Genomic DNA, 23,641 nt, shown 5'->3' on the forward strand with positions numbered 1-23,641 from the left:
GGCTCCTCCTCCTCCTCCTCCCTTTTTCCTTCTTTCTTTCCCCACCCCCCATCAGTCTGAAGAAGGGTTTCGGCCCGAAACGTCGCCTATTTCCTTCGCTCCATAGATGCTGCTGCACCCGCTGAGTTTCCCCAGCAATTTTGTGTACCTACGGGAGGGAGGCTGTTGGGTGGGAAGCAGCGGCGCTGTTGGAGGAGGGCGGTGTGTGTGTGTGCGCGTCCGTGCGTGCGCGTGTGCGTGTGTGGGCGGGTGTGTAGAGGTTGCCGCGGGGGGGGAGCCCGGCCGGGGGGGAAGCAGCGGCGCTGTTGGAGGAGGACGGTGTGTGTGTGTGTGCGCGCGCGGGTGTGTAGAGGTTGCCGGGGGTGGGTGACCTTGGCGACGGTTTGCGGGAAGATCCGAATCGCACCATTTGATTGAAGCGGCCGCCTCGCTGCTTTGCGGAGGGAGAGGGATAGAGATACAGAGAGCCTGTGGGGGCCGCCATCGCCACCATGCCCCGCCTGGCCACGGTGCTGTCCCTCTGCTGGACCTGCCTGCTCTTCAGCGCCGGCCTCGGCCTCTTCCTCAGCGGCTTCCTGCTGGTGCGGCTGGAGCTCCGCAGCCCCAGCTCCTGCCTCCACTCCCCCTCCTCCACTCGGGATTTTAATTCGTGCTGGATGCCGAGGCGCTTTTCCAGAGCTGTCGTGGTCGTCATCGACGCCCTGAGGTTTGACTTTGCCAAGTATGATCCTGGAAACACCAATCCCAAACCGTACGAGAATAAACTCGAGGTGATCCATCAAAACGTCGTTTCTAAACCTCAGCACGCCAGACTGTTCCGTTTCAGAGCCGATCCGCCCACAACCACCATGCAGAGGATTAAAGGGTTGACTACCGGTACCTTGCCTACCTTCATAGATGTGGGCAGCAACTTTGCATCAACAGCAATTGAGGAAGATAATTTGATCCAACAATTTGTGCTAAACAGTAAGTTAAAAATGAAAGTGGTTTAATATAGGATCATGGAAAGTTGGCCACAAATTCTCTGCCACAGAAGGTAGTTGAGGCCAGTTCATTGGCTATATTTAAGGGAGTTAGATGTGGCCATTGTGGCTAAAGGGATCAGGGGATATGGAGAGAAGGCAGGTACAGGATACTGAGTTGGATGATCAGCCATGATCATATTGAATGGCGGTGCAGGCTCAAAGGGCCGAATGGTCTACTCCTGCACCTATTTTCTATGTTTTACAACATTGGCCATTAAACCCATCAGTTACAAAGAAAATAGACACAAAATGCTGGATAAACTCAGGTCAGACAGGGCAGCATCTCTGGAGAAAAGGAATATGTGGCGTTTTGGGTCGGACCTATCTTCTGTCTGCAGAAGGGTCTTGACCTGAAACGTCACCTATTCCTTTTCTCCAGAGATGCTGCCTGACCTGCTGAGTTACTCTCAGAATTTTATGACTATCTTCAGTGTAAGCCAACATCTGCAGTTCCTCTCTACATTCTTTGTCAGTTACAAAGCACGAGTCAACAGTTCCCTTCGTAACATTTCGCTGAGGGAGTTTTGGATTTGTTTCATACTCGTCCTTGGATCCCACAGGCTTGCTCCTTTTTTTTAAAACCACTCTGCCACATGCATCCTTGTGGAAAACCTTGCTAAAATCTATGTAGTCCATATCGAACACCTTGGTCGGACCAACCTTTGTTGTTATCTTTAAATTTTAATCTAGTTGCCTCGAGGTTGCTTAAAGAATACAAGCTGATTGTTCATGATTACAATATGAACCCGAATTGTATTGTATATGCATATTTGGAGAGGATTTGAAAATGATAGACACAGAGTGCTGGAGAAGCTCAGTGGGTCAGGCAGCATTTCTGAAAGTAGGAGGTGAGGGGGGGGGGCGAAGAGCTGGAGGTGAGAAAAGACCGGGACCAATCAGGGCCAGCCACAAAGGACCTCGGGCAGGTGGTGCCCTGCTGGGCCCTTGTTGGCGAGGGTAGGTGTGAACTTGAGGGGTACAATTTGAAAAGCTGAGGAATTAAGTGGGGAGGGGAGTGTGCATTGAAGTTACTTAAAATCAGAGAGCTCCATGTTCATATTGCTGGTTTGTAAGCCACCCAGGTGAAATATGAGGTGCTGTTTCCAATTTGCTAGTCTAAGGTGAAATATGTCAGTGTTTACATATTCACATATTCTGTTGTGCTGCAGCAAGTAAGAATTTAATTGTCCCATCTGGGACGTATGACAATAAAACACTCTTGATTCCAGGGGAGAAGGAGGAGGAGGAGGTGGTGGGGGTGGGGTGGGGTGGGACAAAGCGATGGCCAACAGAAAGAGGTTGCAGCTGGTGAGAGGGGAGGGAGCCCCACGGTGACAGAGCATGTCAGAGCAGCGGCCTGAGCATCGTCAGGTCTGTCCATTGTAACCAAAATCCATTATAAAGGGGTCCATTAAATGAGGGTTTACTGTATTTATAGGACAAAGAAGTAGATGGGTTGGATAGTAAGATTTCAGATGACATCAAGATTACTTGAGTTGAAAGCTGTCAAGGTACATAGTTATATATGGATTGGCTACAGAAATGGGTGGAGAAATGGTACATGGGGTTTAATGTGGGTTACTGTAAGGCGTTACTGTTTGAGAGATCAAATTTAAGGAGAGAGTATACTATTAGTAGCAGGTCCGTAAACAGCCTTGATGTGTTGAGGGATCATGGGGTCCAAGACCATAACTCCCTGAAAATGAAAACATAAATAGGTAGAATGGTAAATGTGGTATACCTGCCTTCATTGAGGACATTGGGTTTAAAACTCAGGAAGTCACAAAACTCTGGTTTGGCTGCATTTGGAGTATCGTGTGCAGGACTGATAGCCCCATTATAGGAAGTCTGAGGAGACTTTGAAGAAGGTGCAGAACAGGTTAGATGGTATTAGTTGTAAGGAGAGGTTGGCTAGAATTGGATTGTTTTCTCTGGAGCATTATCTTGGGTGTGTGGTGACCTGACAGATGTTTTAAAATTATGGAAGGTAGAGATAAGATGGTATGGTACTTTATTTGTTACATATACCGAGGCATAATGAAACTCTTTTTTTTTACAGTTCTGTTCAGTACAAGTATCACTATACATAAGTACTTAGATACATCTTAGATAAGCATCGCAGATACAGTCCAAGTGTATAGCAGATGTACACTGAGACAGTATACAGAGCCACCAGTTTGGCGGCATTTTCAAGTCCCTGTTGTTGTAAATGCAGGGATCCTGATCTGACCATGAAGGCCGGTTGACCTGACGGCATTGCGGGGTTGGCCTGGCCAAGTGTAGCGTTGGTGCCCTCCTCTGTCGCTCTAGCCCGCGTCCAGTCCATGTGCTCGGCCTCTTGGATCGGTGCCCAGTCCAGCCGAGGCCTCCAGTGGCCACTGCCGCCCGCAGCTGGTCTATTTACCGGCCTTCCTTCCGACTCCTTCCACTCTGGGCGGGCCAGCAGGGCCTCCAGGTGGGTTCCACAGCGCAGGCGAGGCCTCGGACTCCAACGGAGGAGCCGGGCCTACCGGGCGGGTCCTCTTTCCTATGTCCGCGGCGGGCAAGTCCCCATCTGCAGCAGGAGAACTAAACCTTCCGGGCGTGTCCTAGGTCTGCGGGTCGTGGCTCCCCGGGATACAGATGGACAGTCAGAACCTTTCTCCCATGTTGGAAATGTCAAAAACTAGAATGCACGGCTCTAAGATGAGAGGGATAAAGTTTACAATAGAAACGCATGCCAAGTTTTTTAAACTGAGGTTATGTACCTGGAATGCGCTGCCAGAGGTGGTGCTGGAAGTAGATATGATCGTGTCATTTAAATGTATTTTTGATGGGCTCATAAATATGTATCACGCGTAGGCAGGATGGATTAGTTTAATTTAGCATCATGTTCGGCTCAATCATTGTGGGCCAAAAGGCCTATTCCTGAGCTGAATTGTCCTGTCTTCTACATTAGCTTTGTTTCTTTGTTATTGGATGCTGCTGACCTGCTGAGCGTTGCCATCGTTTTCTGTTTTTGTTTCGTATTTTCAGCATCTGTAGTTTCTTATTTTTAAAGTACAGCAAGAAAAAGTGCATTTAAGTTAATTAAATTAAACAACTTCCACGTGTACTTTGCTTCCTTTAGAGAAGAAAGTGGTATTTATGGGAGATGACACGTGGGAAGCGCTGTTTCCAAATAAGTTTGCCCGATCATTCCCCTTTTCTTCTTTTAACGTGAGAGACCTTCATACAGTGGATGATGGTATTCTTCAACATATCTTCACAACAGGTAAGAAATTACTAAGTATCTCAAAAATCTATACTTTATTAAATCCATGCAGAAAAGGCATAGAATCCGCTTTGTGTTATCTTTACCGGGACTTGTATTTTAACCTTTAAATGTGAAATAAAACAATACTGCTTTCTGTTTAATCATGATTCCTCAATGGAGAAAGTTATTGCACATTTTGTTGTCAGTTTAATTTTGTGCAGATTATACGAAGATTTTACATTGACTGACAACTGAATTGTTGTTTAACATCAATCAATTCCGAAACAAATTTTGAAGTCAATCCTTCCTAATGTTTCAGCAAGGAGGTGTTAGGTGAAGGTGCTAACATTGGGATTATCAATGTCCTCAAACATTGATTTTGACCGAATGACACTGCTTGGTGTTCGAGGATGAGCTAACTCTATCAAGTATAAATTTATGGAGCTAATAATTATACATTAATTGATCATGTATTTTGGCTGTCAGTTTTATGTTAATTATTAGAATGAAAAAGATTGCACTTTATGATACTTAAGTTCTTAATCATCAGTGAGGTATTTTTGTTGTCAAACACAGTGGTCAGTTTATGTATTACCATGTATTACAAGGTCCCATGGCAGCAATTTGATATTGATCCTATTCTTTGTGATATTCACTTAATGATAAATATTGGCTGGATCACTGGCTATAAATTTCCCACTCTTTGAAATTGTCAATCTTATATGTCTACCTGACAGAACAGTTTAAAATCTCAGCTGAAAGATAACACTGAAAGATGCACAGCATCCTTCTTTGTTGGATTAGGTATTATCGATCATGTGCTTGAGTTTCCAGTGAGACTTGACCCCAACGCCATAAACTTGAGGTAGCATAACATTAAATATGCCTTGACTGATACAAATACATCGATAGATGCTCCTGAACACATCATCAGCGATGTAACCTGGGGTCATTGGGTGTTTCGGGTCTTTCAACATCAGACACCCTCACCCAGGTGACCCTGCCGTGGTTGATCAGACCACGACTTGTGTTCAGGTGGCATTCGCTCCTCCCCATGGACCTCCTCTCCTGATCCAGAGCCATCTCGAGGCCTTCTCTGCTGCCTCTGTGGTGTTCTTGATGGCCTTTCTCCTCGCCACTCCGTTTATGCCCAGTGCACTCAAGGCTTTGTAGAGCGATTGCCCTGCAAAACCTCTGCAGCCAACCTCGATGGGCATACACCTTGCCTTCCAGCCCTGCTTACGGCAGTCTATGACCAGCTCATCATACTTGGCCATCTTCCTCTCGTGGGCCTCCTCCAGACGGTCCGCCCACGACACTGTCAGTTCCAACAAGACAATGTTTTTGGTCGCCTCTGAGACCAGGAGGATATCTGGCCTCAGGGTGGTCGTGGCAATGTGCTGTGGGAACTTCAGCTGTTTCACCAGGTCTAAGGAAAGCTGCCAGTCCTGCGCAGTTGCCAGGATTCCTGGCTGCTGCGGTTCTTGGCAGCTGCACTCCGGCCTTCACGAAGGTGATCATCTGGGTGGTGGGGCGTTCTCGTCTACAGCTGCTGATTCCCATGCTGATGGCTTCTGCGATGGGTTTAAGAACCTGGTTGTGACGCCAGGTGTACCGGCCCTGCCCAAGAGCCTTTGGGCAACAGCTCAGGATGTGTTCCAACGTCCCCTTGCCTGAGCATTGCGGGCAATCTGGAGATTCCGCTGAATGGATGATTCCGATGAATAGAATGAGGATATCTATTTTTTGTGTAGTGTTATACATATTTTGTGCAATAAAGATAGATGAAAAACCTTTTAATTTTTCCATGACATGTTCTTCTCTTATGATTCTGTGTGAAAGCTAGTGAGCCAATGACTGTCTTGCAACGTTTCCTTTTATAAACATATAAGAGAAAAACATCAAGTAGACAATAGACAATAGGTGCAGGAGTAGGCCATTCGGCCCTTCGAGCCAGCACCGCCATTCAATGTGATCATGGCTGATCATCCCCAATCAGTACCCTGTTCCTGCCTTCTCCTCATATCCCCTGACTCCGCTATTTTTAAGAGCCCTAACTAGCTCTCTCTTGAAAGCATCCAGAGAACCTGCCTCCACCGCCTTCTGAGGCAGAGAATTCCACAGACTCACCACTCTCTGTGAGGAAAAAGTGTTTCCTCGAATCTGTTCTAAATGGCTTACTCCTTATTCTTAAACTGTGGCACCTGGTTCTGGACTCCCCCAACATCGGAAACATGTTTCCTGCCTCTAGCATGTCCAAGCCCTTAACAATCTTATATGTTTCAATGAGATACCCTCTCATCTTTCTAAACTCCAGAGTGTACAAGCCCAGCTGCTTCATTCTCTCAGCATATGACAGTCCCGCCATCCCGGGAATTAACCTTGTAAACCTACGCTGCACTCCCTCAATAGCAAGAATGTCCTTCCTCAAATTAGGGGACCAAAACTGCACACAATACTCCAGGTGTGGTCTCACTAGGGCTCTGTACAACTGCAGAAGGACCTCTTTGCTCCTATATTCGATTCCTCTTGTTATGAAGGCCAACATGCCATTTGCTTTCTTCACTGCCTGCTGTACCTGCATGCTTACTTTCATAGACTGATGTACAAGGAACCCCAGATCCCGTTGTACTTCCCCTTTTCCCATCTTAACCTTGATTCTTGTTAAATAATATATGATTTTGAGACTTATTTTGGTATTCTGCTTTGGGAATTCCAAGAATCCAGCTTGGATGGGAAATGCATTTTAAATAACTGGCATGGCGTGGGTAACACAAGCGAGACAGTAATTAATGTGTGTTGCTAGAGAGACAGGCAACCATAAATTAAGATGCAGGTTGCATGTCAGTCACCTCTGCTGATACATTTCCCATTTCCCCGAAGGGGATGAAAACCAGTTGGGCTTTTTTTGTAGTCACAGCTCTCAAATCCCTGGAATGAAATACTTCTGTTTCCCTCTTTCTGGTGGCATTTGAACTTTCCATATTTAGATACCAGTTCAATTATAGCAATAGATGCTCACACAAGCCCTGGATTGGTTAGGGGGTGGAGCACCTAAAATTAACTCTGAGTGAAGAACCATGTAAATTTGCTGCCTGTAATTTATTCATGTGATGATAGATTTTTCAGAAGGATTAGATTCAGATTCAGATTCAGATTCAATTTTAATTGTCATTGTCAGTGTACAGTACAGAGACAACGAAATGCATTCGAAATGCACTGTGGGCATAGATTATCCTGGTTCTTAATGTTCCTTTGAATTTTGTAGTGGTTTTCCTCAATTGTGAACGTCATTTTGGCATTATGGTGACAATATTATTCATTCGCAGGTATTGTTAATAAAAAGAGAAAATGTTGGGGATTTCCCTACAGGTCAGGTATCATTTAGAAATGAGAAAGACTTAACACTTAAAGTTGAGGACTTCAATCTAAAATGTTAACTTTGTTTATGTTGCCTGACATGCTGACTGTTGCTAACATTTCTGTTTTTATTAAAGAGACTTGCATGGAAATTACCATCTATCAAACACAGAACAGTACCATACAGGATCAGGCTATTTGGCTCACAAGGACTGTGCTGACATGATGCCAAACTAAATTAATCCCATCTGCACATGAACCATATTCCTCCATTCCCTGCATATTCATGTGCATGTCTAGAGTTAGATAGAGCTCTAGGGGCCAGTGGAGTCAGAGTTAGATAGAGCTCTAGGGGCCAGTGGAGTCAGAGTTAGATAGAGCTCTAGGGGCCAGTGGAGTCAAGGGATATGGGGAGAAGGCAGGCACGGGTTATTGATAGGGGACGATGAGCCATGATCAATGAATGGCGGTGCTGGCTCGAAGGGCCGAATGGCCTCCTCCTGCACCTATTTTCTATGTTTCTATGTCGAAATGCCCCTCAAACGTCATCATCACATGTTTCCATCACACCCCATGACAAGGCATTCCAGGCACCTTACCATTCTGTATAAACTTGCCTCAAACATATCCTTTAACCTTTCCCCCTCCCACCATACATCTACGCCATCTAGTCATTAAGATTTCTAGCTTGTGAGAAAGACTTTCACTACCTACCTTATCCAAGGATCTTCCCTCAACCTAAGAAGCTCCAGAGAAAACAATCTATATTTGTCGAACCTCTCCTTATAGCTAATACAATTGTGGTGTTTACAAACATTTCTGCTAATCGAAATGTACTAAAGTCTTTTTATCCAGCTTTGCCTTGTGAACTGTAGATTAATTGTTCTTTTGTGTTTGACAGTTCGTAATGTTATGATTTCTACTAATTACGAGTTTGTTCTCTGCTTACAGTGGAAGCTGGTGAATGGGACGTGCTCATTGCACATTTTCTAGGCGTTGACCACTGTGGGCATAGATATGGGCCTCGCCACTCAATGATGGCAGAAAAGCTCAATCAGATGAACCAGATGCTGAGGTATGTTTGAAGTGAGGACTGTAATTAAAGCTGTTTGAAAGCTAATACAGTGGGTTATCTTGAAATGTATATCGGTATCAATGACAGGTTTGTGCTGTATTGGCTAGTTGTAGGTGTCCATTTGTAAACCTAGTACTATTTACCTTGTTTTTAGATTACTTTGCAGAAATGAGCAAATCATTTACTAGATCAATCTAGGCTAAAGCCTGGCAAAACCTTTCTCTTTATCATTAATTCCTCGTATGTTGCAAAACATACTTGGCGAATAAAGTGTGATTCTGATTCTGATAGTTATACAGTGTGGAAACAGGCCCTTCGGCCCCTTGCCCACACTGACCAACATATCCCATCTACACTAATGTAGGAAGGAACTACAGATGCTGGTTTAAATCGAAGATAGACACAAAAAGCTGGAGTAACTCAGCGGGACAGGCAGCATCTCTGGAGAGAAGGAATGGGTGACGTTTCGGGTCGAGGCCCTTCTTCAGACTGGTTAGAGATAAGGAAAACTAGAGATATAGACGATGAGAGATGTAGTGAAATAAAGAACAATTAATGAAAGAAATGCAAAAAAGTAACAATGATAACAGAAACAGGCCATTGTTAGCTGTTGGGTGAAAACGAGAAAACAGTCTCGTTTTCACCCAACTAACAACTAACAATGGCCTGTTTCCATTATCGTTACTTTTTGCTTATATTTCATTCATTATTCTGGGTACATTTGAACAAGAGGAGTTGAGTATAGGAGCAAAGAGGTCCTTCTGCAGTTGTACAGGGCCCTAGCGAGACCAAACATGGAGTATTGTGTGCAGTTTTGGTCTCCCAATTTGAGGAAGGACATTCTTGCTATTGAGGGAGTGCAGCGTAGATTCACCAGATTAATTCCCGGGATGGCGGGACTGTCATATGCTGAGAGAATGGAGCGGCTGAGCTTGTATATAACCATATAACAATTACAGCACGGAAACAGGCCATCTCGGCCCTTCTAGTCCGTGCCGAACACGTATTCTCCCCTAAAGAGGTATACTCTGGAATTTAGAAGGATGAGAGGGTATCTTAATGAGACATATAAGATTATTAAAGGTTTGGACACGCTAGAGGCAGGAAACATGTTCCCGATGTTGGGGGAGTCCAGAACCAGGGGCCACAGTTTTAGAATAAGGGGTAAGCCATTTTGAACGGAGATGAGGAAAAACATTTTCACACAGAGAGTTCTGAGTCTGGAATTCTCTGCCTCAGAGGGCGGTGGATGCTGGTTCTCTGGATGCTTTCAAGAGAGCTTGATGGGGCACTTAAAGATAGCAGAGTCAAGAGATATGGGGAGAAGGCAGGAAAGGGGTACTGATTGTGGATGATCACATTGAATGGCTCGAGGGGCTGAATGGCCTAATCCTGCACCTATTGATTAAATATCTTTTGATTGTCCATGGAAATTCAGTTGCATCCAGCTGCAAGATTTTTCTAGGAATTTACTGAATTCATTGTTTTGCTTTAAAGCCCTTACCGTGACCTAGGGCGGTTACGGTGGCACAGCGGTAGAGTTGCTGCCTTACAGCACATGCAGTGCCGGAGACCCGGGTTTGATCCCGACTACGGGTGCTGTCTGCGTGGAGTTTATACGTTCTCCCCGTGACCTAAAAAGTTGATTTGCAAGTCGAATCGGTAGTAAAGAAAGCAAACTCAATGCTAACGTTTATTTCAAGAGGGCTTGTATACAAAAACAGGGATGTAATGCTGAGGCTCTATAAGGCGCTGGTCAGGCCACATTTGGAGTATTGTGAGCAATTTTGGGCACCATATCTGAGGAAGCATGTGCTGTCTCTGGAGAGGGTTCAGAGGAGGTTTACAAGAATGATCCCAGGAATGAGTGGGTTAACATATGATGAGTATTTGGTATCATTGGGCCTGTACTCGCTGGAGTGTAGAAGAATGAGGGGGGACCTCATTGAAACTTACAGAATAGTGAAAGGCTTGGATAGAGTGGATGTGGAGAGGATGTTTCCACTAGTGGGAGAGTCTAGGACTAAAGGTTAGAATTAACGGATGTTCCTTTAGGAAGTAGATGAGGAGGAATTTATATCGTCAGATGGTGGTGAATGTGTGGATTTTTTTGCCACAGAAGGCTGTGGAGGCCAAGTCAGTGGATATATTTAAGGCAGAGATAGATAGATTTTTGATTAGTATGGGTGTCAGAGGTTATGGGGAGAAGGCAGGAGAATGGGGTTAGGAGGGAGGGACGAATTGACCAAGGAGTTACGGAGGAGTTACGGAGAAATAGATCAGCCATGAATAATGGTGGTGTATTGATGGGCCAAATAGCCTAATTCTTCTCCTATCCTTTATGACAATTGTACGGGATAGTAATGAAGGAGAAAACACACAATTTAATCTTAAACATTTTAAAGCACAAATCAAAGATTGCAACATGCCCATAAGATAATAATTAAAGCTGAAATGCCATGATTTTTAATAAATGTCAGCTTGATTTTTTAATATTTAATAGTCTATACAGCTAAAATTAGATTTTTTTCTCACTCCTCTTCCCCCCCCCCACTCATAACAAGGGCAGAGTCCCCCTTGTGCTCACTTTCCAACCTACCAGCCATCACATACAACAGATAGTTCTCCAACATTTTCACCACCTCCAACGGATCCCACCACTGGTCACATCTTCCCATCTCCTCCCCTTTCAGCTTTCCGCAGAGATCGCTCCCTCCGTAACTCCTTGGTCAATTCGTCCCTTCCTACCCAAACCACTCCCTCCTCTGGTACTTTCCCTTGCTACGACAGGAAATGCTACACTTGTCGCTTTACCTCTCCCCTTGACTCTATCTAAGGACCCAAGCAGTCTTTCCAGGTGAGGCAGAGGCTCACCTGCACCTCCTCCAACCTCATCTATTGCATCCGCTGCTCTAGGTATCAGCTGCTCTACATCGGTGAGACCAGGCGCAGGCTTGGCGATCGCTTCGCCCAGCACCTCCGCTCTGTGTGCATTAACCAACCTGATCTCCCGGTGGCTCAGCACTTCAACCCCCTCCCATTCCGAATCCGACCTTTCTTTCCTGGGCCTCCTCCATGGCCTGAGTGGGTCCCATGGCAAATTGGAAGAGCAGCACCTCATATATCTTGGTTAGTTTACACCCCAGCGGTATGAACATTGACTTCTCCAATTTCAATTAGTCCTTGCTTTTTCCATCCTTCCCCTCCCCTTCCCAGCTCTCTCACAGCCTACTGTCTCTGCCTCTTCCTTTCCTCTTCCCGCCCCACTCCCACATCAGTCTGAAGAAGGGTCTCGACCCGAAACGTCACCTATTCCTTCACTCCATAGATGCTGCCTCACCCGCTGAGTTTCTCCAGCATTTTTGTCTACCTTTGGATTTCTTGTTAGATCATTTACTTAAAGATTTTGCTGCAGAAGACTACAAAACAGCATTCCTTGCAGGAAGCAAAGCGAATGGCCTACAACATCTTGTTCGTGTTTAGCTGGACATATGCACTGTGACGATTGGTGTCCCTTTCTCACTGTACAATACAATACAATACAATACGGTTTATTTGTCACATTGCACATAAGTGCAAGTGAAATGAATATGTCAGCAGCGGTACAATTATAAAGAACACACACAAAAACACAATAAAAATTTAACATAAACATCCACCACAGCATTCATCACTGTGCTGGAAGGCACACAATTTGGCCAGTCCTCCTCCATTTTCCCCCGTGGTCGGGACCTCAACCCTCCGCAGCCATTGCTGCGGGCGTCCAGAAGGTAAAAGGACAAGGTACAAGTCCAGGTAAGTCCAGAGTCGGCTCTTCCCCACCGGAGACCGCGGCTTTAAGTTGGTGCAGGCCGGCGGTCGAAGATTTAAAGTCCCCGCCGCGCCGCAGACAGAAGCACCGCAGACTGCAGGGTCGGCGGTCGAAGCTCCCCCTCCAGGGGTGATGGTAAGTTCACGCCGGTCCCGCGGTAGAAGTTGGCCGCGGGCCGGCAGTGATGGCTTCTTCTTCCCCCGGGTCCCCCACGAGGGATCCCGGGCTGTAGACGCCGCGCCAGCTGGAGCTGTGCAGACCGCTGCTTCAGGCTGCCGGCTGCCCCGGGCCAGCGAAACGGAGCGCTCCCCTCCAGCGAGCCCCAGCGAGGGCTCGCCCGCTCCACGCCGAGAGTCCACGCTACGCCCGCCGCTGAAGCCCCGGGCGCGTCTTCGGGAAAGGCCGCTCCAATCCTTGCTGTTAGGCCACGGGGAGGCGACTTGGAAAAAGTCGCCTCTCCATGGAGGAGGTGGCCGAAACGGTTTCCCACACACCACCCCCCACACAAAACACACAAAGAAACATTAAAAACATAAAAACATACTAAAAAAATAAAAAAAGTTGAAAAAACTAACGCGCTGCTGACAGGGCTGCCGCCATTGCAGCGCCCCCACCGAATTTAGTTGCAAGCTCTAAACCTAATTAATTGCAACATTGAGAGAAATAGTCCTAGGTTTCCGCATTGTCTTCTTTTCACATATGGGCTGAAGTTGTACAATGCAAGGAGAAACTGAGTCACTTTCCTACATTGTGGGGAAGGGATAAGAAATTTGTGTTAGGTAAGTGCTCTTAATTGCTCAAACTGTTCAAAATTGTAAAAATAAAGCAGCAGAATAACTTTTCCTGGTTTAAATAAAATCTTTATCTGATAGGTCATTAATTGCAACACTTCAAAATGATACCTTGTTGGTGGTAATGGGAGATCATGGAATGACAGAAACAGGAGATCATGGGGGTGACAGCGAAGGAGAAGTTGATGCAGCTTTGTTTATTTATAGTCCACTTCCCATGTTTGAGATCAAAACTGAAGTAAGTCCTGATTTGCGGAATGTAATTTTTATCGTGTTATTGTGCTACCAGATATAGTCATAGAGATGAACGCATGGAAACAGGCCCTTTGACCCATTTGTCCATGCTGGCCAAGATGCCTCATCTAAGCCAGTCCTATTTGCCTGCATTTGGCCCATATCCCTTGCAGCCTTTCCTATCCATGTTCCTGTCCAAATGTATTTTAAATGTTGCACTGAACCTGCCTCAACTACGTCCTCTGGCAGCTCTTACTGTATATTCACCACCCTCTGTAAAGATAAAGGTTGCCCTCAGGTAACTATTAAATCGTTCACCTCCGACTACAAGCCTATATCTTCGAGTTCTTGATTTCCCTACATTGGTAAAAAAGACTGTGCATTTACCCTATCTATACCCCTCATGATTTTAGACATTGTTATAAGATCACCCCTCAGCCTCCTGTGTGCCAACGAATCAAGTTCTAGCCTGCCCAACCTCTCCCTATAACTCACATCTTCATTCCGTGACAACATTCTCATGAATCTTCTCTGCACCCTTTCCAGCTTGATGACATCTTTCCTACAGAAGGGTGACTGAAGCTGAACACAATACTCCAAGTGTGGCCTCACCAATGACTTGTACAATTATAACATAGCGTCCCAACTTCCATACTCATTTTCTTAACTGATGAAGGCCAATGTACCAAAAGCCGCCTTCACCACCCTATCTACTTGCAATGTCACTGTAGTTGCAGTGACCAATCTAATGAGTATTCAGTGCACTCCTTTAATAGCAAGTTTGACCTTCTTTGGGTGAGGAGATCAGAACCACAGTTGTTGCCTATTAAAACCTTAAATAATTGTAGTAAGAGATCTTTACTCTTGTACTCAAAACAATGTAAAGTTTCCTTCTTCAGTATTTAACTCCTATGTTTTCTATCATAGTGCTCGAATTACCCCCTAATTTTCTTTGCCACTCAAACATCCTTCCACTATATTTCTCTTTCTTCTGCATTTATTGCTGTCAACCTCTCTGGAAGTCTCTGCCACTGCAACATCTTTTTCTGTCATTTTAGTTAAATCGCCCTAACAAGCATTTCCTGTCAAAATTCGAAAACCCCGAAAAATGTAAAATGGTCCACAGTATGTAAATGTTCAATATTTTATGTGCACTATGCAAAAGATCTTTATTAAAAAAAAGCCGAACTACATATTCTCCATTTGTTTTAACCTTTCTAGTTATCGCTAATTATGTGATTTGATAACATCTTAATTATTTATCCTGTATCCTGTGCACATTACAGAGAGATATTTTCCACATTTTATTAATTGCTGTATGTTCAAAGAAATTAACCACTGTCTTTTTTTTTGTGTTAAACCATGATGCCACACTTGGAGTCAGCCAAATGACTTGTTTGTAGTCCGATGTTAGTCAAACATGTAAATTGACAGAAATATTTTCACGTTAACGTTTTGATGAACACAAATTGCTAATAAACTTTTTTTCTTTTAAATTAGATGACATATGTAGAACATAGAATAGTACAGCACAGAAATAGGCCCCTCAGCCCATAATATCTGTGATATGCAAAAAAGTAGCAATGATAAAGGCATTGTTAGTTGTTTGTTGGGTGAGAGTCGTTACTTTTTTGCATATCTTTCATTCATTGTTCTTTCTCTCTGCATCATCGTCTATATCTCTCGTTTCCTTATCCGTAACAATCTGGTCTCAACCCGAAACGTCACACATTCCTTCTCTCCAGAAATGTTGCCTGTCCCACTGAGTTACTCCTGCTTTTTATGTCTATCTTCAGTTTAAACCAGCATCTGCAGTTCCTTCCTACACGTGTCTGTGCACGTGATCCATGTCCCTCCATTAATGCAATCTAAAGACCATTATTGTATCCACACATTGCGGGCACCCTCATCCCTCCGTAAACAAAATCACAATTTAACCCGCACATCTCGTTAAACTTTGCCTCTTCTCATCTTAAAGCTCTCCCTTATAACTTCTAATGTTTGACCTTTTCACGCTGGGAAGAATACTTCTATCAGATCTCCCCTTAACCTCCGGCGCTTAGTGAAAACAATCAAAGTCTGTCCAAAGTCTGAAGAAGGGTTTCAGCCCGAATCGTTGCCTATATCCTTCGCTCCATAGATGCTGCTGCACCCGCTGAGTTTCTCCAGCATTTTTGTGTACCAAAGTCTGTCCAACCTCTCCTTGTAGCTAATATTCCTAAAGCTAATACTCCCATCCAGACAACATTCTGATAAACATCTTTTGTACCCTCTCCAAAGCCTCCACATGCTTCCTGTAAAGAGGGGCAATACTCTAAATGCGGCCTAACCAGAGTCTTATCCAGCTGCATCATGATTTCCTGACTCTTACAATCAATGCCCCAACCATTTGAAGGCAAGTATACCAAATGCCATCATTACTATTCTATCAAATTATGTTGTCAGTTTCAGGGAGCTATGGACTTCGATCCCATGTCCTCTCTATACATCATTGCTGTTAAGAGGTTTCCATTAACTTTATACTTTCCCCTTGCATTTGACCTCCCAAAGGCAATCACCTCAGACTTGCTCTGATTAAAATCCGTCTGCCATTTCTCCGCCCTATTCTCCAGCTGATCTATATCCCGCTCTATACTTTGTTAGCCGTTTTCAGTGTTCAGAACTCCGGCAATTTTGGTGTCATCTGTAAACTTACTAATCAACCCATCTACATTTATGTCCAAGGTGTCAATTTCTCTACATCGGCGAGGCCAAGTGCAGGCTCGGCGATCGTTTCGCTGAACACCTCCGCTCAGTCCGTCTTAACCTACCTGATCTCCTGGTGGCTCATTAACTCCCCTCATCCATTCCCAATCTGATCTTTTTGTCCTGGGCCTCCTCCATTGTCAGAGTGAGGCCCAGTGCAAATTGGAGGAACAGCACCTCGTATTTCGCTTGGGTAGTTTACACCCCAGCGGTATGAACATTGACTTCTCAACCTTCAGATAGCCCTTGCTTTATCCATCCCCTTCCTAGTTCTTCCACTAGTCTTAATGTCTCCGCCTACATTCTATCTTTGTCCCTCCCCCTCCCCTTACATCAGTCTGAAGAAGGGTCTCGACCCCGAAATGTCGCCCATTCCTTCTCTCCAGAGATGCTGCCTCACCCTCTGATTTACATCAACATTTTGTGTCTACATTTATGCCCAAGTCATTTATATATATCATAAGCAACAGAGGTCCCAGCGCAGATCCCTGTGGAACATCACTGGTCACAGACCACCAGAATAACATCCTTCCACCACAACCTTCTTATTTGAGTAAGTCAGTTCTGAATCCATATGACCATCACCATGAATCCTGTGCAGTGAAGGTCCTGACCCGAAATGTCAGTCCGAAGAACGATCCTGATCTTAAACGTCATCTGTCCATGTTCTGTAGTCTAAAGGGTCCGAACCCAAAAAACATGACCTATTCATGCTCTCCCAGTCTGAAGTAGGGTCCTGCCCCAAACATCACCTGTCCATGTACTCCACAGTCTAAAGAAAGGTCATAATCTGAAATGTCACTAACCTATATCCATACACCCCCAATCCATCATCTCCTGAAGAAGGATCCGTACCCGAAACGTCACCTATTCATGTTCTGCAGAAATGCTGCCTGACCCGCTGAATTACTCCAGCACTTTGTGTCTTTTTACGAATCCTGTGCATCTTAATCTTCTGAATCTGGATACAATGAGGGATTTTATAAAATGCCATAACATTCTATGTAGCTAACATCCACTGCCCATCCATCTTAGTCGCCCCTCAAAAAACTCAATCAGAAATAAGACATGTCCTACTGCCTACAAACCCTGTCGACTGTATGTTATTAGCCGATTCTCTTAAAAATGGGAATAAATCCTATCCAGAAGAATCCTCTCCCAATAGTTTCCCTGCCATTGACATGAAGCTTACTGGCCTCTAATTCTCTGGATTATCTCTATAAAAGAACAACGTGAGTTACTCTACAACCCTCCGGGATCTCGCTTGTGTCTAGAGAAGATGCAAAGATCTTTATCAATGCCCCTGCAATCTCCTCTCTTGCCTCTCTTAGTAACCTGGGATATATCCTGGGGGTCTATCCATTTTACTGTTCTTCAAGAGCCCCAACACCACCTTGTTCTATATCTTAAACTGCCCTTGCATATCCATCTACACTGATATCACCTCCATTGCCTTCTGTTTTGTGAATACAAATGCAAAGTACTCATTTATACCTCGCCTACATCCTCTGACTCCCCTGACATTTGATTTAATTTCCCAAATGACTTTTCTTACGTGTGTTATGATCTAATTTTTGCTTCTGTCAGTCTCTATCTTCATTCTCCTCATGAATGGAAGGAAAGAACTTGAACAAGAAAGTTTGTGTGTTTTGAGGAAAAGATCTGATAGTAACGTTATGGAATGATGTATATCTTTCCACATACAAAGACAGGTTATTTTTGTTTGAAAAAATTTGTGGTCGTCCCATTATTTATTTATTTTAAACTTTCACTCACCCGTATTTTCTGCATTTAGGATCCAGAGGTCGTGTCTCAGATAGATCTTGTACCAACCCTGGCTCTTCTACTTGGGATTCCTATTCCATACAGTAATATTGGCATGGTGATAGCAGACATGTTTACCTCTTTACCAAAGCTGGGTGATGATCAGTATCTTGAACATGCAAAAGCACTTCGCATTAATGCCATTCAGGTACAGGACTAAAAGTTTTGTTGTGTTTTGATTTCTGTCACATTGTCGCCTCCACCTTAAGTTGCACACATTATAATTCTAAACCCTATTTTATTTATAACAAGAAGCACGTATGTTATTAAATAACTCATGGCAAACTATGGTTGCTAAAGTGCAAAGAAACTTGAATATTAACAATGCTGTGTCACTACTTTTAGTAATGTTGTGTAATATGTTTATTTTAAAGGTGAATCGATTTTTGGAATCTTATTTTCAAGTAGCTAAGGATCTTCCCTTGGAAAAGCTAAATTACCTGAAGCAATTGTTTTCCACTGCAATGGCGGAATACAATGACCTGATTACAGACCAACATGTTTTTGAAAAATTTATTCCAAACCAAAACCACCTTGCCAGGATGCAAAATCTGATCATCACAATGCGGCGTTACTTGAGGGAGACCAAGGAAATGTGTCAAGAATCATGGGCCCGATACAACTCTGTGCACATGCTGTGTGGTATTATACTTCTAACAGCAGCCTGCGTACATTGTTTTCTGGTATCTGAAAACGTGTCAACTTTTGAATCCTTACACAGAGTTCTACTTTTCTATCCAATTATCTGGGGCCTGGCTGCAGCGTTAATAGTCAGTATCTGGATGCTGATATCTGGCATTATGGTAAAGTCTCTGACATTATGTTGTTGGGTGGCTGTTGGGTCACATTTGGGCTTCCATTGGAATTTTTGGAGATCTAAATACATTAAGAATCAAGTTGCAAACAAATTATTCCAAAGCTCCATTGCTGCTATTCAAGAGAAGTGGCAAAGTTGGTGGAAGATCTTAATTCCTTTGGGACTTACCTTATTACGGTGTGGAGCCATGTTTTCCAATAGTTTTGTAGTAAATGAAGGGCAAGTAGTATCTTTCCTTTTGAAGTCTATTGTGACTTTCACAGTCCTAGAACTAAAATGGAATGGAAAACTTAATCATGGTTTAAATGTGATAGACATGCATAGGAACCCTAGTTTTGTAACATATAAAAGAGAATCTCTTTACATAATTGGATTACTGGTTACCTTTCTGCTGTGTGTGCTTTGCTCCAATAACTTTTATAACTGTCGTGAAGAACTTGCAAATTGTGAACCCTCTTCCTTCCTCAGGCCTTTGTCAAGTTTAAGTAATAGGCAAGAAAGGAACGTCCATTACATTTTGTCAGTGTTGTCACTTGGATTCTTGGTCTACCTCATACGAAAATGGTTCCTTCATTACGGAAACCTCAACAGCTCTCATTTGATTGTGTTATTTGTACGTTTGGGTTTCCCTTTTATCGCTTTTTGCTCATGCTGCTATTGGGCTGTAAATGCTGCCCCTGAAGAAACTTCTGTTAAACTTCATGATATGAAAGAGAAGATTGTGGTCGTTCTCCCAGGCATTGTCTTTGGCCTTGTAACAACCGGCTTCTTTATCGTGCTGTGGAATCCAATTACTGTCTTTGTGAAGGAAAATAGGCAGTCTGATGAAACTCTTGTCCCTTCCTGTAAAAGCTCTGCTGAAATGAAAGCAGATTCTCTACACGTCATCCCACTGATATACCGTAAAATACAACAATCAATGAAAATAAATTTTAATGGTGATCGGGATGAATCTCGGACGGTGGCTGCTTATGGACTGGGGACTGTATACTCTGCTGCACTCCTTATTGTTATTGTTCTTTTAGCATTTTTACTTATTCTGCTTCATAATGAGAGAATGTCACTGGCTTTCCTGCTACTGTTCTTGGAGGGATTTTCTCTCCTGGAAATACATGGTATGGCAAGGAATCTTTCATTACAGACTGATAACACAGGTATGTACTTTGTCCAAGAGATTGCATTTATTGTGTAGTAGCAATTTGCTGCTTTTTAAATAACAATTGATTGGTCCTTTATAATTTTGCTTTCAAACATTTTGTGTATTGTGTGTTGATCAAAAGTGAGCAAACTATGTATTTTACATCTATTGTATTATTCAAGTATGTCAAACATCAAAGATTCAATCTGGCTCAAGAAGGTCATAGTCCTAATGTGCAATATAAAGATTGTCAATATGATTTATTTTGAGGAGGATCACTAATCCTTGAAGATGCGTCGAAGAGATTAATTAAGAAAACAGCAAGGACAGGAGACCTAATATGATCTTAATATCAAAGGTGTTTATTTGGTTGGGGAAATGCTTTCAGCAATCTGTAGATTGGTCTAAAAGCTTACCTGCAACAATCAAATGGGTGAGAAAATTATTATTTTGTGCAAATGCATGGTATTGGAAGCACTAGTTTAAGAACTGATAAAAAAAAAAAGGGCCTTTGACATGAAATCATAACTCGGTTTCTCCACAGATGCAGACCGAACTGTTGAGTATTTATAGGAGTTTATATTTCTTCAGATAACCTCTATCGACAGAATTTTGCTGTTGTATTCAACTTTTGGTTACGGTATAGTCAACAATGATAGTTTTCATTGTTGATTGAACCTTAGTTTTTCTCTGATAGGCCATTGAAGTATAGGTATATTTGTGCTTGGATAAGAATATTTAAGACCATAAAACAATGAAAACAGGTTAAAGCCATTTGGCCCTCGAGCCTGTTATGCCATTCAAGAAGATCATAGCTGATCCGACTATCCTCAAATCCACTTTCCTGCCCTCTCCCCATAACACTTGCATCTGTTGCTGATTAATACTTATCTATCTTGGTTTTGAATATATTCAAGAATTCCGCTTCTACAGCTCTCCAGACAAAGTCATGCCAAACACTGTCAACCATTTGAGAGAATAAATTCTTCCTCTTCTTGGCCTTAAATGGGCACCTGCTTATTCTGAAACAATGCCCTTTTTTTTTCATTTTGTGAAGAGAAACATCATCCCAGCATTTACCCTATCAAGCCCCCCTGAGAACTTTTATGTTTCAATAAGATCACATCTCGTTCTTCTGAACTTCAGTGAGTACAGACCCTACCTTTCCTTATAAGGCAATACTTTTGCACCAGTCATCATCCAAGTGAATCTTTACAGGAACTGCCTCTTTCATTGAAATAATTAACAATAAATGCAAGTTTTGTTGTTGCTCTGTTGGTAGGATACAACTCTGACTGCACTATTTCTTTGGTTCCTCATAAGTAGCTGTCTTTCAATTATGGAGTAGTCCCCTAAATCTTTAACTAATGATAGGAAATGCTGGAAGTGAATTGTATAATTATGTTATAGAATCGTAAAGCACGGAAACTAGCCCTTTGGCCCAGCATCAAGTGAATCTTTACTGGAACTGCCTCTATTTCATTGAAATAATTAACTCTAAATCAAGTACTCTTTTGCACTTATTCAACACATTTCACTTTAATTTCATTGAAATAATTTCATCAAAATAATTAACTCTAAATCAAGTACTCTTTTGCACTCATTCGACACATTTCACTTTAATCTCATCATATCGTAGTCAATTTTTTCCAGATGCTACGACTCATCTATACAGCAGGGGCAATGTTCAGAGGCCAACTAATCTATCAAGCAAAATATTTTGGGGATTTGGGGAGAAATTACAGCACCCAGTGGAAACGCACACAGTCACAGGTAGAATGTGCAGACTGAACACAGTCAGTCAATGACGAAGGTCAGGATTGAACCTGTGTTGGTGGAACTTTGAGGCTGCATCCCTGTGGTACTCCATTGATGTTTGAACAAGGAACATAAAACAAGATGTAGATATCCTGTTTCTTGAATGTTCTCAGCCTGATTAATTTTGGCAATCTCTTAACGTGTCTTTTGGTGTAGATGATTGTTAAATGCGTAATTACTACAATAACTGTGACCATATGGCTATTTGGAACAACTATAATTAAATATCATTTATATATTGTGCTTAATGAATCAAATCGGTCTGGTCATTTGTGGTAAACATTGAAAAGCAAAGTGACCATTCAGGGTGCCAAATTCTTCATAAAATAGTAACTAATTAACGTTTTGGAAGAAATATGTTGCTTTTATCAATTTCGTTAGATTTTACTTAAAATTCCGTGCCTTAGGGTCCAAATGCCCTCAAAACAACAAAAGGTAATAAATGAAAATTGGTCAATTGGGGGAAAGTTCCATGTAAAAGTTAGGTATTTCCTGAGATTGGGAGTTATTAAATAAACCTGTCTTAAGTGCTGAGAGCGATGGACTGGTGAATTTTTTTACTATAGAATTATCTTGAATTGTTTCTGCCATAGATCCTAACAATAGATGTGACAATATGTATAATGATGTGATAATGGAAAGGTTTCATGCATGATACTATTAAATATAGTGAAAATTCACCTTTTATTTGTATACTTCAGACTTCTGTAAAAGTTTTAAAGTGGATAATTAAATTTGTTTTGGCAGGTGGTAGTGGTGATTACAAATTAACTGTTGACTGATTTTCAGAGAAAACATCACATTTTACACTGATTTTTTTTTTCCTATTTGAAGGCTATTTTACAGTCCCATGGTATGCCGTTATTGCCTGGGTCTTTGCAGCGACACAGTTCTTTTATGCCACTGGGCATCAGCCAACATTCCCAACTATCCAGTGGAATGCAGCCTTTGTTGGGTTCTCTGAAGGGCATAGCACCAATATACTGCCAGCAATATTGGTTGGAATGAATACCTTTGCTTCTCATATTCTTTTTGCAGGTAATTATCTTACTGTTTTAGAAATTTCCAGGTTATTCAATGGTAGGTGTTCTAAGCGAATATCTGTATAAAATATTGTGATCTGAAATGCGTTCCTGTCAAATATTTTGTTTTAGCAGAGTTCTGAATAATATCTCCCATTACTAAGATTTGACAGTACATGTTTAGAATCACAAAGTCATACAGCATGGGAAAGCCCTACAGCCCAACTCATTCATGCTGACCAAGATGCCTACCTCCCATTGTCTGCATTTGGCCCATATCCCTCTAAATTGTTCAGACCCATGAACTTGTCCAAATGTCTTAAATGTTTAAATGTACCCCCCACTGCTACTTCCTCTGACAGCTTGTTTGATATCCCCACCACATTCTGTGTCCTCTTTGCCCCTCTGGTCCCCTTTAAATCTTTTTCCCTTCTACCTCAAACCTATGCCTTCTAGATTTAGACTTCCCTACCATGGGGAAAAAAGACTGTGATCATCCGCATTATATATGGCCTTCACAGTTTTATGAACCTCTCGAAGATAACTCTTCAGGCTCCTACATTTCTCAGAAACAAAGTCCCAATCTATCTACTCTCTCCTTGCAACTCGAGTGCTCCAGTCTATTTTGCCTGGGAAAGGTAAAGGAAAATCATATACCTGTTATCTAAATGATGGATTTCAGTTTGAGATGCAGTATGTCCTGGTGTATGATTCACAGAAGGTTTATGTGCAGGTACAACAAGTAA

At 42.8% G+C, this 23,641-nt stretch overlaps 1 protein-coding gene across 2 annotated transcripts in view; it reads left to right on the forward strand.

The window, feature by feature from the left end:
* The first annotated feature begins 287 nt into the window (after nt 1–287).
* Nucleotides 288–23,641, forward strand: part of pigo (phosphatidylinositol glycan anchor biosynthesis class O) — a 31,189-nt gene continuing 7,835 nt past the window's right edge. Inside the window, exons 1-7 of one of the 2 annotated variants that reach the window (XR_004413743.1) lie at nt 288–966; nt 4,135–4,278; nt 8,572–8,695; nt 13,379–13,535; nt 18,072–18,248; nt 18,475–20,071; nt 22,708–22,911. Coding sequence is in view for 1 of the 2 variants with exons in the window: in XM_033031106.1 (XP_032886997.1) it covers nt 492–966; nt 4,135–4,278; nt 8,572–8,695; nt 13,379–13,535; nt 18,072–18,248; nt 18,475–20,071; nt 22,708–22,911 (2,878 nt within the window). In the remaining variant the exon portion in view is untranslated. The remainder of the gene's footprint in view (nt 967–4,134; nt 4,279–8,571; nt 8,696–13,378; nt 13,536–18,071; nt 18,249–18,474; nt 20,072–22,707; nt 22,912–23,641) is intronic. The other variant, XM_033031106.1, reaches the window with a different exon arrangement.

This window comes from Amblyraja radiata, chromosome 1 (assembly GCF_010909765.2).
Source record: "Amblyraja radiata isolate CabotCenter1 chromosome 1, sAmbRad1.1.pri, whole genome shotgun sequence".
Classification (NCBI taxonomy): domain Eukaryota; kingdom Metazoa; phylum Chordata; class Chondrichthyes; order Rajiformes; family Rajidae; genus Amblyraja; species Amblyraja radiata.